The sequence below is a fragment of the Grampus griseus genome (genome assembly GCF_964374135.1).
Source record: "Grampus griseus genome assembly, chromosome: 1".
Lineage (NCBI taxonomy): Eukaryota > Metazoa > Chordata > Mammalia > Artiodactyla > Delphinidae > Grampus > Grampus griseus.
This window is the reverse complement of record NC_139017.1, coordinates 133,974,581-133,990,766: the sequence shown is the minus strand read 5'-3', so window position 1 is coordinate 133,990,766 and position 16,186 is coordinate 133,974,581. Positions and strand designations below refer to the sequence as shown.

At 34.9% G+C, this 16,186-nt stretch overlaps 1 protein-coding gene across 1 annotated transcript in view; it reads right to left on the bottom strand.

Annotated features, from left to right (window-relative positions):
• Positions 1-16,186, bottom strand: part of OMA1 (OMA1 zinc metallopeptidase) — an 81,352-nt gene that overhangs the window by 46,383 nt on the left and 18,783 nt on the right. The window contains exon 7 of the mRNA XM_082665024.1: positions 15,539-15,613. Coding sequence (XP_082521150.1) covers positions 15,539-15,613 — 75 coding nt within the window. The remainder of the gene's footprint in view (positions 1-15,538; positions 15,614-16,186) is intronic.

The following is a 16,186-nucleotide window of genomic DNA, read 5'->3' as shown; positions in this document are numbered from 1 at the left end:
TTAATAAAACAGGAAATTTACCAAGTCACCTCAAAACACAAAACAGGCATTTGATTACTCAAAGTTGTAATTTCCAAATCTGCCTGGATATCAGAATCACTTGGCAGCTCCTAAACATTTTCAGATTCAGACCTTCATCATCTAGGTACTGAATCAGAACTGCCAACGGGGAGCCTAGAATATGTATTTTTAAAATCTACTAATCAAAACATAATAAAAGGCCATCTGCAAAAGAAGAAATAAAGGAGCCAATGAAAATGAAGCATTATGTTCAACCTGACTGCTAAGCAAGAAAATTTAAGTCTTAAAAGCAATGAGATTTCATTTTTTATCCAAATTAACAAAAAGAGATTGAAAACAGTACTGAAGTGGGTATTAAAAAAAGGCATCCTGAGTTGTCACTGGTAAGATTTGCTATTAACATTTTGAAATAATTGGGAGTATCTTTTAAAATAAAAATTGAAATGCCAGTAATCCCACCCTATAGCTATTAAAGCCCAAGGAGCAGAAGGATATGAGTATAAGGTTGATGATTTCAGGATTATTTGCAATAAAAACAACAACCAAAAAAAAAAGACCAATAAATAACCCAAAAGTTCATTAATAGATACCTAATTAAATGAGTTATCCAAATTACAGAATATTAGGTAGCTATTCAAAAGACTAAGTTAGGGACTTCCTCTCCTAACAGTGATGGAGTCAAGTAGCTTATTATAGCAGACTGACGTTCCTGTCAGAAAAAATTAGAAAATCTGGATAAAATATAAATAATATTTGTTCAAAGGTATTTAAGAGTTACCAAGTCAATCAAGATGAGAAAAGACAAAATCCCAGAAAGAAGGAAAACTCACTGAGGTGAGTCTGATCTTCTGTTTCACAATGCCATCCAGCAAATCTATTCAATTTTAAGCAGTGAAGAGCAAGAAACTGAGAATACAAGCAGAAATCAAATGAAATCCAAGCGGAAGCAGAAGGAGGTGACTAAGAGCTTTTGACTGTCTATCAGGGTTAGAGAGCCAAAATTTAGAAGTCCAGATTGACAAGGCAGCCAAATTTGAGAAGTCAATATTTGAAAGTATGAAGACAGAGGCAACACTTGATGCCAGTTCACCAAAGTAGCTGCACAGGGCGCTTTTTAAAACAAAAAGTAGATGAAAAACTGAGTAAAGATTTCAACTGTCTTATGGCGCCATGAGAACAAAAACTGAAGTTCAGAAACCACTACAGAGAAGGAACTCAGTATATACTCCAATCCTTCAATAGGCTTTGCTAGACAGTAATACCCTTATGAATGACGGTGAACTAGAGGTAAATTGAAACTTATAAAGACTCAGCTCAGGCTCTGACTGACTGAAGTGATCTGCTCTATTCTAGTTGTCCACCAGACTACAAGGAGAATCCCCGAGGACAGAAGAAATCACCACTCAGAGTCAACAGCACCGTTTATATAAAATGCCCAGTATTTAATAAAAAATAAGCAAGCATTAATTTCCAAAATACACAAACAGCTTATACAGCTCAATATCAAAAAAACACACAACCCAACGAAAAAATGGGCAGATCTAAATAGACATTTCTCCAAACAAGACATACAGATGGCCAAAATGCACATGAAAAGATGCTCAACATTGCTAATTATTAGAGAAATGTAAATCAAAACCACAATAAGGTACCACCTCACACTGGTCAGAATGTCCATCATCAAAAATTCCATAAATAATAAATGCTGGAGAGGGTATGGAGAAAAGGGAACCCTCCTACACTGTTGGTGGGAATGTAAAGTGGTGCAGTCACTATGGAGAACAGTATGGAGGTTCCTTTAAAACTATGAGTTACTATATGATTCAACAATCCCACTCCTGGGCATATATCCAGAAATAACTATAATTCGAAAAGATACATGCACCCCAATGTTCACAGCAGCACTATTTACAATAGCCAAGACATGGAAGCAACCTAAATGCCCACCAGCAGATGAATGGATAAAGAAGATGTGGTGTATACACATACACACACACACACACACACACACACACACACACGAATATTACTCAGCCATAAAAAAGAATGAAATAATGCCATTTGCAGCAACATGGATGGACCTAGAGATTATCATACTCAGTGAAGTCAGACCAAGAAAGACAAATATCATAGGATATCACTTATATATGGAATCTAAAAAAATGATACAAATGAACTTACTTACAAAACAGAAACAGACTCACAGACACAAACTTATGGTTACCAAAGGGGAGGGGGAGGGATAAATTAGGGATTTGGGATTAACAGACACACATTACTATACATATAATAGATAAGCAACAAGGATCTACTGTATAGCACAGGGAACTATACTCAGTATCTTGTAATAACTTATAATGGAAAAGAATCTGAAAGACAATACATATATTCCATAAATATACTTCATTAAAAAAAGACTTAATATAAAGTCATAATTAAAAACAAATAAGCAAGCATACCAAGAACAAGACCAAAGGCAAAAACACGCAACAGAAACAGATTCAGAGATAATAAAAATAAGTTAACAAACATGAATGTTTAAAGAAAATTGTGATTAACACATTCAAGAAAATATAAAGAAAATTATGACAAAATGGAGACTTTTACCAGATAATTGAAATTATAAAAGAGAATCAAATTAAAACTCTAGATGGAAAAATATAACTGAAATTTAAAACTCAAAAATGAGTTTAATGGCAGAATGAACACAGCTGAAAATAAGATCAGTGAACCACAAGACAGGAGTGGAAAACATTCTGAAATGTAGAGAGATAAGGACAGAAAATTAAAAAAAAAAATTCAAGAGACAAATGAAAGTATAAAAATCCCAAAGCTACAGGGGAAAAGAGAAAAATATTGCTAAAACAATATGTTAAAAAATAATGCCTGAGAATTTCCCAAACTAGTGAAACATTATAAGCCACAGCAAGCCCAATAAATACAAAGAAAAGCACACCTAGACACACAAACGATAAAAAAGCAAAGACAAACAGAGAATTTTAGCAGTCATGGAAGAAAAAGACCCACTGCCTTCAAAGGAACAGAAAAAGACTGACAGCTGAAACCTGAACAGGAACAATAAGCTAGAGAAAATTGAAATGTCATCATTAACATACTCTAAGAAAATAACTGCCAATTAAAAATTTTATGCCCTGCAAAAATATTATTTTAGGAAAGGTGAAATTTTGACTAATGCAAGAAAAGGGAAGCAAACATGTGAACCTTCCAGCAGATAATAATTATAAAAACGTGATTTAAAATAACTATTTAAAGATAATGGAAACTGTACAAAAACAGAAGCCAGAAGAGAATTTAATCTTGAAAAACTTCAACAGGAGATAAGACAAGAATTCTTGCTTTCTGGCCTGAAGGTGATGCCCAGCTTCCACTGACAAAGCTACAGAAAATGGCAACAGGCTCATCAGCCAAAGTGCCAGAGATCATAGTTCAGGGATGTTAAAGCAGAGACAAAACCTAAAGGGGGAATTCTGACAATGAGGGAACTACAAAAGGAATGAGAAACTCTGTGTCAACTCCACCCAAATCCCTGACTGGCACCTAAACTACATTTAAGGCAGGGAGATACAAGGAGGGTGGGTGGGAGTTGTAGAAAAGCAAGCAAAGACCAGACACAAAGATACTCTTGAAAAATAAAACTGTGGGGGCAAAATCTGTAAGTCTGCTGCCTTTTATCTTTCTTTCTTTCTTTCTTTTTTTTAAACTCAGTGTACTCCTCAACCATGAGCAATTAGGATGACAAAAAGCTGAAGCCTTATGGGCTTCAAGTCATTAACAAAACTGGAAGCGAGGGCTTCCCTGGTGGCGCAGTGGTTGAGTGTCCACCTGACGATGCAGGGGACACGGGTTCATGGAGCGGCTGGGCCCGTGAGCCATGGCCGCTAAGCCTGCGCGTCCGGAACTTGTGCTCCACAACGGGAGAGGCCACAGCAGTGAGAGGTCCGCATACCACAAAAAAAAAAAAAAAAAAAAAACACTGGAAGCGAGTAGCACAAATGGAAATTAAGAGGAAATCCTCAGAATCAAGAAAACAACATGAAGGGTGAACTACATCTTGGCTTAAATACATGATGACTGACAAATACACTATTGCAAAGTTTGTACATTTTGCCAGAAATTACTCACTATCAACCTGAAGTAGAGAGAGGGCAGACAGCAGAAGCAAAAAGAACTACAATCCTGCAGCCTGTGGAACAAAAACCACATTCACAGAAAGATAGACAAGCTGAAAAGGTAGATGGCTATGTACAAGATGAAGGAACAAGATAAAACCCCAGAAAATCAACTAAATGAAGTGGAGATAGGCAATCTTCCAGAAAAAGAATTCAGAATAATGATAGTGAAGATGACCCAGGACCTCGGAAAAAGAACGGAGACAAAGATCGAGAAGATGCAAGAAACGTTTAACAAAGACCTAGAAGAATTAAAGAATAAACAAACAGAGATGAACAATACAATAACTGAAATGAAAAATACACTAGAAGGAATCAATAGCAGAATAACTGAGGCAGAAGAAGGGACAAGTGACATGGAAGACAGAATGGTAGAATTCACTGCTGCGAAACAGAATAAAGAAAAAAGAAAGAAAAGAAATGAAGACAGCCTAAGAGACCTCTGGGACAGCATTAAATGCAACAACATTTGCATTATAGGGGTCCCAGAAGGAGAAGAGAGAGAGAAAGGACCCGAGAAAATATTTGAAGAGATTATAATCGAAAATTTCCCTAACATGGGAAAGGAAATAGCCACCCAAGTCCAGGAAGCGCAGTGAGTCCCATACAGGATAAACCCTAGGTGAAACACGCTGGGACACATAGCAATCAAATTGGCAAAAATTAAAGACAAAGAAAAATTATTGAAAGCAGCAAGGGAAAAATGACAAATAACATACAAGGGAACTCCCATAAGGTTAACAGCTGATTTCTCAGCAGAAACTCTACAAGCCACAAGGGAGTGGCATGATATGCTTAAAGTGATGAAAGGGAAGAACCTATAACCAAGATTACTCTACCCAACAAGGATCTCACTCAGATTCGATGGAGAAATCAAAAGCTTTACAGACAAGCAAAAGCTAAGAGAATTCAGCACCACCGAACCAGCTCTACAAAAAATGCAAAAGGAACTTCTCTAAGTGGGAAACACAAGACAAGAAAAGGACCTACAAAAACAAACCCAAAACAATTAAGAAAATAGTCACAGGAACATACATACCAACAATTACCTTAAATGTGAATGAATTAAATGAACCACCCAAAAGACACAGGCTCGCTGAATGGATACAAAAACAAGACCCCTATATATGCTGTGTACAAGAGACCCACTTCAGAACCAGGGACACATACAGACTGAAAATGAGGGGATGGAAAAAGATATTCCATGCAAATGGAAATCAAAAGAAAGCAGGAGTAGCAATATTCATATCAGATAAAATAGACTTTAAAATAAAGAATGTTACAAGAGACAAGGAAGGACACTACATAATGATCATGGGTTCAATCCAAGAAGAAGATATAACAATTATAAATATATATGCACCCAACATAGGAGCACCTCAATACATAAAGCAACTGCTAACAGCTGTAAAAGAGGAAATCGACAGTAACACAATAAGAGTGGGGGACGTTAACACCTCACTTACACCAATGGACAGATCATCCAAAGTGAAAATAAATACGGAAACAGTAGCTTTAAATGACACAATAGACCACATAGATTTAAGCGATACTTATAGGACATTCTATCCAAAAACAGCAGATTACACTTTCTTCTCAAGTGCGCACAGACATTCTCCAGGATAGATCACATCTTGGGTCACAAATCAAGCCTCAGTAAATTTAACAAAATTGAAATCATATCAAGCATCTTTTCTAACCACAACGCTATGAGATTAGAAATCAATTACAGGGGAAAAAATGTAAAAAACACAAACACATGGAGGCTACACAATATGTTACTAAATAACCAAGAGATCACTGAGGAAATCAAGGAGGAAATCAAAAAATACCTAGAGACAGATGACAATGAAAACACGATGATCCAAAACCTATGTGATGCAGGAAAAGCAGCTCTAAGAGGGAAGTTTACAGCTATACAAGGCTACCTCAAGAAACAAGAAAAATCTCAAATAAACAATCTAACCTTACACCTAAAGGAACTAGGGAAAGAAGAACAAACAAAACCCAAAGTTAGCAGAAGGAAAGAAATCATAAAGATCAGAGCAGAAATAAATGAAATAGAAACAAAACAGTGGCAAAGATCAATAAAACTAAAAGCTGGTTCCTTGAGAAGATAAATAAAATTGATAAACCATTAGCCAGACTCATCAAGAAAAAGAGGGAGAGGACTCAAATCAATAAAATTAGAAATGAAAAAGGAGAACTTACAACAGACACCGCAGAAATACAAAGCATCCTAAGAGACTACTACAAGCAACTCTATGCCAATAAAATGGACAAACTGGAAGAAATGGACAAATTCTTAGAAAGGTATAACCTTCCAAGACTGAACCAGGAAGAAATAGAAAATATGAACAGACCAATCACAAGTAATGAAATTGAAACTGTGATTAAAAATCTTCCAACAAACAAAAGTGCAGGACCAGATGGCTTCACAGGTGAATTCTATCAAACATTTACAGAAGAACTAACACCCATCCTTCTAAAACTCTTCCCAAAAATTGCAGAGGAAGGAACACTCCCAAACCCATTCTATGAGGCCACCATCACCCTGATACCAAAACAAGACAAAGATACTACAAAAAAGGAAAATTACAGGCCAATATCACTGATGAATATAGATGCAAAACTCCTCAACAAAATACTAGCAAGCAGAATCCAACAACACATTTAAAGGATCATATACCATGATCAAGTGGGATTTATCCCAGGGATGCAAGGATTCTTCAATATACACAAATCAATCAATGTGATACACCATATTAACAACTGAAGAATAAAAACCATACGATCATCTCAATAGATTCAGAAAAAGCTTTTGACAAAATTCAACACCCATTTATGATAAAAACTCTCCAGAAAGTGGGCATAGAGGGAACCTACCTCAACATAATAAAGGTCATATATGACAAACCCACAGCAAACATCATTCTCAACAGTGAAAAACTGAAAGCATTTCATCTAAGATCAGGAACAAGACATGGATGTCCACTCTCACCGCTATTATTCAACACAGTTTTGGAAGTCTTAGTCTCAGCAATCAGAAAAGAAAAAGAAATAAAAGGAATACAAATTGGAAAAGAAGAAGTGAAACGGTCACTGTTTGCAGATAATGCCACCAGAAAACTACTAGAGCTAATCAATGAATTTGGTAAAGTTGCAGGATACAAAATTAATGCACAGAAATCTCTTGCATTCCTATACACTAATGATGAAAAATGTGAAACAGAAATTAAGGAAACACTCCCATTTACCATTGCAACAAAAAGAATAAAATACCTAGGAATAAACCTACCTAGAGAGACAAAAGACCTGTATGCAGAAAACTATAAGACACTGATGAAAGAAATTAAAGATGATACCAACAGATGGAGAGATATACCATGTTCTTGGACTGGAAGAATCAATATTGTGAAAATGACTATACTACCCAAAGCATTCTACAGATTCAATGCAATCCCTATCAAATTACCAATGGCATTTTTTTACGGAACTAGAAAAAGAAAATCTTAAAATTTGTATGGAGACACAAAAGACCCCAAATAGCCCAACCATTCTTGAGGGAAAAAAATGGAGCTGAAGGAATCAGACTCCCTGACTTCAGACTATAATACAAAGCTACAGGAATCAAGACAATATGGTACTGGCACAAAAATAGAAACACAGATCAATGGAACAAGATAGAAAGCCCAGAGGTAAACCCACGCACCTATGGTCAACTAATCTATGACAAAGGAGGCAAGGATATACAATGGAGAAAAGAAAGTCTCTTCAATAAGTGGTGCTGGGAAAACTGGACAGCTACATGTAAAAGAATGAAATTAGAACACTCCCTAACACCATACACAGAAATAAACTCAAAATGGATTAGGGACCTAAATGTAAGACTGGACACTATAAAACTCTTAGAGGAAAACAAAGGAAGAACACTCTGACATAAATTACAGCAAGATCTTTTTTGATCCACCTCTTAGAGTAATAGAAATAAAAATAAATGAATGGGACCTAATGAAACTTCAAAGCTTTTGCACAGCAAAGGAAACCATAAACAAGATGAAAAGACAACCCTCAGAATAGGAGAAAATATTTGCCAACGAATCAACGGACAAAGGATTAATCTCCAAAATATATAAACAGCTCATGCAGCTCAATATTAAAAGAACGAACAACCCAATACAAAAATGGGCAGAAGACCTAAATAGACATTTCTCCAAAGAAGACATACAGATGGCCAATAATCACATGAAAAGCTGCTCAATATCACTAATTATTAGAGAAATGCAAATCAAAACTACAATGAGGTATAACCTCACTGCAGTTAGAATGGGCTTCATCAGAAAATCTACAAACAAATGCTGGAAAGGATGTGGAGAAAAGGGAAACCTCTTGCACTGTTGGTGGGAATGTAAACTGATACAGCCACTATGGAGAACGGTATGCAGGTTCCTTAAAAAACTAAAAATAGAATTACCATATGATCCAGCTTTCCCACTACTGGGCATATACCCAGAGAAACCACATTCAAAAAGACACATGCACCCCAATGTTCACTACAGCACTATTTACAATAGCCAGGTCATGGAAGCAACCTAAATGCCCATCGACAGAAGAATGCATAAAGAAGATGTGGTACATATATACAATGGAATATTACTCAGCCATAAAAAGGAACAAAATTGGGTCATTTGTTGAGACGTTGATGGATCTAGAAACTGTTATACAGAGTGAAGTAAGTCAGAAAGAGAAAAACAAATATCGTATATTAACACATATATGTGGAACCAGAAAAATGGTACAGATGAACCGGTTTGCAGGGCAGAAATTGAGACACAGATGTAGAGAACAAATGTATGTACACCAAGGGGGGAAAGCCGCAGGGGGTCGGGTGGTGTGATGAATTGGGCAATTGGGATTGACATGTATTCACTGATGTGTATAAAATTGATGACTAATAAGAACCTGCTGTATAAAAAAAAAACAAAACCTGAAGTAGATTTCAAAAGGTTAAAGATGCATATTGTAATCCCACAAGGAACCATTAAAAATAATGCAAAGTGTTATATCTAAAAAGCCAATGAATGGAATACTAAAAAGTATGATTAACTCAAAGAAGGAATAAAAGGAGGAACAGAGCAACCAAAAAAATAGATAAAAGAAATAGCAGTATGGCAGACCTAAATACAAGCATATCAATAATTACATTAAATCTAAATTGACTATACACTTCAAACTAAAGGCATAGATTGTCAAACAACAAAAACGCAAGAACCTAGTTTATGCCATCTGTAAGAGATGCATTTTAAATACAAAAACTGAAAGAGTTTGAAAACAAATGGGCAGAAAAAGATATTCCAAGTGAACAATAACACCTAAGAAAGCTGGAGGGTCTATATTAATGTCAAGCAAAATAATGTCAAACAAAATTAATTCCAGGATACATGCCCAGGAGTAGGATTGCTGAATCATATGGTAATTCTATTTTTAGTTTTCTGAGGAACCTCAATACTGTTTTCCACACTGGCTGCACCAACTTACATTCCCACCAACAGTGTAGGAGGGTTCCTTTTTCTCTACACCCTCTCCAGCATTTATTATTTGTAGACTTTTTAACAATGGCCATTCTGACCAGCGTGAGGTGGTACCTCACTCTAGTTTTGATTTGTATTTCTCTAATAATTAGCAATGTTGAGCATCTTTTCATGTGCCTATTGGCCATCTGTATGTCTTCTTTGGAGAAATGTCTCTTTAGGTCTTCTGAGCATTTTTCGATTGGGGCATATATCTAGACAAAACTATAATTCAAAAACATACATGCACCCCTATGTTCATAGCAGCACTATTCACAATAGCCAAGACATGGAAACAACCTAAATGTCCATTGACAGATGACTGGATAAAGAAGATGTGGTACATATATACAATGGAATAGTACTCAGCCATAAAAAAGAATGAAATAATGCCATTTGCAGCAACATGAATGCAACCACAGGTTATCATACTAAGTGAAGTAAGTCAGAAAGAGAAAGACAAATACCACATGATTTCACTTATATGTAGAATCTAAAATGCAACACAAACCTATCTATGAAACAGAAACAGAAAAAGGGACATAGAGATTAGACTAGTGGTTGCCAAGGGGGAGGGAGGTGGGAGAGGGATCGTGAGTTTGGGATTAGCAGATGCAAATTGGTATGTACAGAATGGATAAACAACAGGGTCCTACTGTGTAGCACAGGGAACTATATTCAATATCCTGTGATAAACCATAATGGAAAAGACATGAAAAATAAGGGACTTCCCTGGTGGTGCAGTGGTTAAGACTGCACGTTGCCAATGCAGGGGGCCTGGGTTCGATCTCTGGTCAGGGAAGTAGATCCCACATGCATGCCACAACTAAGAGTTCGCATGCCACAACTAAGTAGCCCATGTGCCGCAAATAAGGAGCCTGCAGGTCACAACTAAGAGACAGCACAACCAAATAAATTAAAAAAAAAAAAAGAATATGGAAAAGAATGCATATATATCTATAACTGAGTCACTGCTGTACGGCAGTAATTAACACAACATTGTAATTCAACCATACTTCAATAAAAAATAAATTTAAAAAAATTAATGCCAAACAAAAAATACTTCAGAGTATTGCTAGAGACAAATAAAAAAATACTTCACAATAATCAACCAGTTCAATAAGAGGATAAAATAATCCCACATGTGTATGCACCTAATAGAGAGCTTCAAAATTCAGGAAGCAGAAACTAACAGAACTGAAAGAAAAAATAGACAAATCCACAGTCACGGTTAAAGATTTCAAAACTCCTTACTCAACAGCAAGTAGACAAAAAATCAGAAGATATAGAAGATTTAATGACTCTATAAACTACCTTAACTTAATTGATATTTATAGAGTACACACTCAGCAAATACTGAATACACATTTTTTCAAGTGATGGAACAGTCACCAAAATAGACCAAATGATACACCATAAAACAAGTCCCAACAGAGTTGAAAAAATTAAATTCTCACAGAGTATATTCTCTGACCATGAAATAATTAATTAGAAATAAACGTTTAGACAAACTCCAAATACCTGGATATTAAATGACTCACTGCTGAACAACACATGGATGAAAGAAGAAATCACAATGGAAATTTTAGAAAATATTCTGACTTAACTGAAAATAAAAATACAACATATCAAAATCTGTGTAACTGAAAATAAAAATACAACACATCAAAATCTGTGTCTAGCTAAAACAATGCAGAGTGGGAAATTTAGAGCTTTAAATGCTATTCTAAATAAGAAGAAAGTCTAAACCAATGATCTAAGCACCTACATTATAAAACTAGAGAAAGAGTAAATTAAACACAAAGTAGAAAAATTAGATTTCATAAAAATTTTAAACTTTTATTGTTCAAAACACACTATAAAAAAATAAAGCAAGTCACAGAATAAGAGAAAATATTTGCACAAATATTTGACAAAGGACTTATATCCAGCATATGTATAAAGAACTCTTACAATGTAAGAATAAGAAGACAACTCAATTTAAAACTGAGTAAAATATCTAAAAAGACAGTTAACAAAAGAAGGTACATGAATGGCCAGTACACACATAAACATATCCTCCACAGCATTAGTCATTAAGAAATACAAATTAAAAATATAAACAGACTAAAAACATCCAAAATACAGCAAGGACGAGAAAACAACTATGTGTTACTTATAAGAGGCACACACATAAGAACACAGAAAACTTGAAAATAAAAGAATGGAGTAAGATATGACAGGCAAGCACTAACCAAAAGAAAGCTGTCACGACAATACTAATAAAGGAAAAAGAGAACTGCAGGCGAGAAGCATTACTAGAGCCCAAGAGGGATTACATATTGATAAAAGGATCAAGCTACCAGTAAACTCTAACAATCCTATATGAGTATGCTAAAAATAGTATTAAAATATAAAAAGTAAAAATTAATAGGACTAAAAGAAAAAACAGAAAAATTCAGAATCACGAGAGACTAACCTCTCTTGGTAACTAGAAAAAAAAAAAGCAGAGAAAAAAATTCAGCAAGGATATAGATGATCTGAAACAACAGATTTAACAAACTTGACAAAATGGACATACGTAGAACACTGCATCCACAATGGCAGAATCCACTTTCAAGTGCATACCTTTTTAACAAACTTGGTAACATGCTGAGCCATAAAGCAAAACTGAACAAATTTTAAAGAATTCACCATTCAGTATATTCTCCCATCAGACTGTAATTAAGCTAGACATCAAAAACAAAAGGTAAATGTTTAGAAATCAAGGAATGTTTAGAAACTAAGGAAACCAACAAATGTTTAGAAACTAAGGAATATACTGCTAAACGACCCATGGGTCAGAGAAGAAATTACAATGAAAACAAGAATATATTTTAAACTGAAAAAAACAAAAACATATCAACACTTGCAATATGACGAGATATTCTGAAAAGAAAACGGCTAGGCATAAATGTATACATTAGAAAAGAAAATGACAAATCAATGACTTAAGTATCTATCTAAAGAAGTCAGGAAGAACAGCAGATAAAGCTCAAAGCAGAAGGAAATAATAAAGATAACAACAGTAACTGAAACAATAGAAAACAAACATAGAATAGAGAAAATAAGCAAAGCCAAAACATCTTTTTGAAAAGATTAATGAATGTAATAAAATCTAGCAAAGAGACAAAGCATGTATCACCAATACTAGGAACAAAGGGGACATTTTAAAACTATATCTGTAGAATGCAGGAATCCTTGAGACATTAAAGATATAAGAAGAGTATATCAAAACAACTTTATACCAATAATACTGAAAGTTTAAACAAAACCTAAGTTCCTAGAAAAACAAAACTTATGAAAATTGATATAAAAATCTGAATAGTTTTACATCTATTAAAGAGTAGTTACACATCTATTGAATCCATAATTAAATACCCTTCCACAAAGAAATGTGTAGGCCCATATGGCTTTATCCAAACATTGAAAAAATAAATATCACTATTCTTACACAAACTCTTACAAAGAAGAAGGAACACCACCCAACGCATTTTATGAGACCAGCATAATGTTGATACCAAAACCTGACAAGACATTACAAGAAAATTCCAAGCCACCACCTCCTATGAACACAGAAACATTCTAAACTAAACATTAGCAGACCAACTCCAGCAATACATTAAAAGGTTAATATAATTGACAAAATTGGTCTATTTCAAAAATAAAAAATTGTCATTTTTTAAACAAAAAAAATTATTGTAATTTGCCACATTAACAGATTAAAGGAGAAAAACTATAAAATCATCAATAAGTGCAGAAAAGCCATTTGAAAAACTTAATATTCATAATTTTTAAAAATCTCTTAGCATATTAGAAATAGACGGGAAACTCCTATCTGACAAAAGTCAGGTTTAAAAAAAGCTTACAACAAACATCAGAATTAATGGTGAAATATTGAATACTTTTCCACTAAGATCATGAAGAAACAAAGGTGTCCACCATCAACACTGTGCTGAAGTTTCTGGCCATGGCAATTAGGTAAAAAAAAAAAAAAGGAAGTATACAGAATGGAAAGGAAGCAATAAAGCTGTTATTATTCCCAGACAACATAACTATGTATATGTAAAAATCTAAAAGAATCTACACACTATTAGAATTAAGTGAATTTATTTAACAAGGTTGCTGGATACAAAGTCAATGATAAAAACAAACTGTATTTCTATATATAGGCAAATTTGTTTTTTCAATGACATTGTTTATAACATCAAAAATGTCAAACACTAAGCAATAAATCTAACAAAAGATGTATAAGTCCTACACACACAAAAAAATTTCAAAGCATCACTGAAAGAAATTAAAGAACATCTAAACAAATGGACAAATACACCATCCATGGATTAGAATACTGTTGACACTAGTCAGCTGTCCCCATATTGATCTATATTTGAGGCACACAATTCCCATCAAAATCCCAGGCATGGTTTTGTACAGGTATGTGATTTAACAAGCTGATTCTGAAATTTATATGAAAAAGCAAAGGACCAAGAATAGCCAAGTCAATATTGCAGAACAACATTGGAGGACAGAAATCAAGACATCAAGATATCAGATATCGAGACTTATTACACAGCTACAATGACAATGTGGTATTGGCTCAAAGACAAATAACAGGCCAATGGAATACAACAGGGAGTCCAGAAACAGACTTACATATAGCCTCCCACATAAATGACAAAGAGACACTGAAGTATAGTGGAGAAAAGATAAACTCTTCAATAAATAGTGCTGAGTCTATTAGATATCCACATGAGAAAAAAATTATCTTGACCTCCTCCTTACATTTAACAAAACAATAAAACTTCTTGGAAATAAAACAGGAACAATTTACTGAAAAAAGCAAAGATTTCTTAATCAGAACACAGAATGCACTTACCTAGAGGGAAAATTTCAGACTGTAGTACATTAAAATTAGGAAATTCTTGATAGAGCCAATCTGTGGCCCATCATTTGGGAACCTCTTAATCTATGCAGTCTGATAATTCACTTAATTCTACTTATGTAACATTCAAAGAACACTGCTTTTGTGAATGACTAATATCTTGATTTATGAAATTAAATCCACAAAACCCATAATGAGAAATTCAGATAATAGTAATTTTCAATAGTTAGGACTTTTAATAACTACTGAAAACTCAACAAAGAATCAAATACAATTTGAATTTAATATGTGAAGTGGCACTGTTTTCATTCATTTTTAAAAATACAGTTTTACTTTTAATGCTAAATCCTACTAATAATATGCAGTTATCACAGGTGATTAAAAACAGCAGCCAGGCATGAAGTGACCTGTTAGGTAGATATGAACAAAGCCAACGTAAACCAGAGTAAAGGCCCAGAGCTGCTCTCTGTGGCTAGCAAAAATAAGCCATCTGCTGCAACAAAAATAGTCTGAAAGATACAGAGTAATAAGCCTGCTCTTCTATCGTTTATTTAAATGGTGAAAATTCAGGTTGCTTAGCCAGGAATACAGCTACAGTAAGGTAAACCTTTCTCCAAGTGGGGAAAAACAGCTACACATCATCTTACTTACTCAAAAAGCCTCCTTAGATCAGCAAACTAAGGGAAAGGAATAAAATAAAGATAGCAAAGAGGGCACAGACTTAAAAAGGTATTAATGAAAAATTATACATAGCCCAACCTTCATTCTATGCCCATGCCAAACCTCATTAAGATGATACACATTTATCTTTTACTATGTGAAGGACACTGTGTATTCTCAACTACTAAATATTTTACCTTTGCAGCAAGTTGTAGTCCAATTTTGTCAGCTTCAGCCTCCAGTGTTCTACTATATGGTCTATCAAACATAAACTAAGAAGAAATAAGAAAGAAAAGTTCCATTAAGGCTATTTCATAACAAAAGGAGCAAAAAATGAGATTTTAAAAATTAATTTCATGAAGTACCTAGGATATAGCTTTTATGCTCTCCATGATAAACATTTAAAGAACACCATGGTATAAAACAAAGTGCAGCCTTTATTTCCTCCATCAGAGATTTTTTTTTTTTTTTTTTTTTTGCGGTACGCGGGCCTCTCACCATTGTGGCCTCTCCCGTTGCAGAGCACAGCCTCCGGACGCGCAGGGTCAGCGGCCATGGCTCACGGGCCCAGCCGCTCCGCGGCATGTGGGATCTTCCCGGACCGGGGCACGAACCCGTGTCCCCTGCATCGGCAGGCGGACTCTCAACCACCGCGCCACCAGGGATGCCCAGAGATTAATATTTTTAAAACATGGAAAGAATAGGAAAAAACCATGCCTGCAAACTTTTGGAGAGTCCACAGTGTCATACAGTGGACTTGTATTTTTCCAATTATAATCTCTACTTACTATGTAGAGGATTCCCTAAGAAAGCTTATTGATGCAGGATTTTTAATATGACCAAGG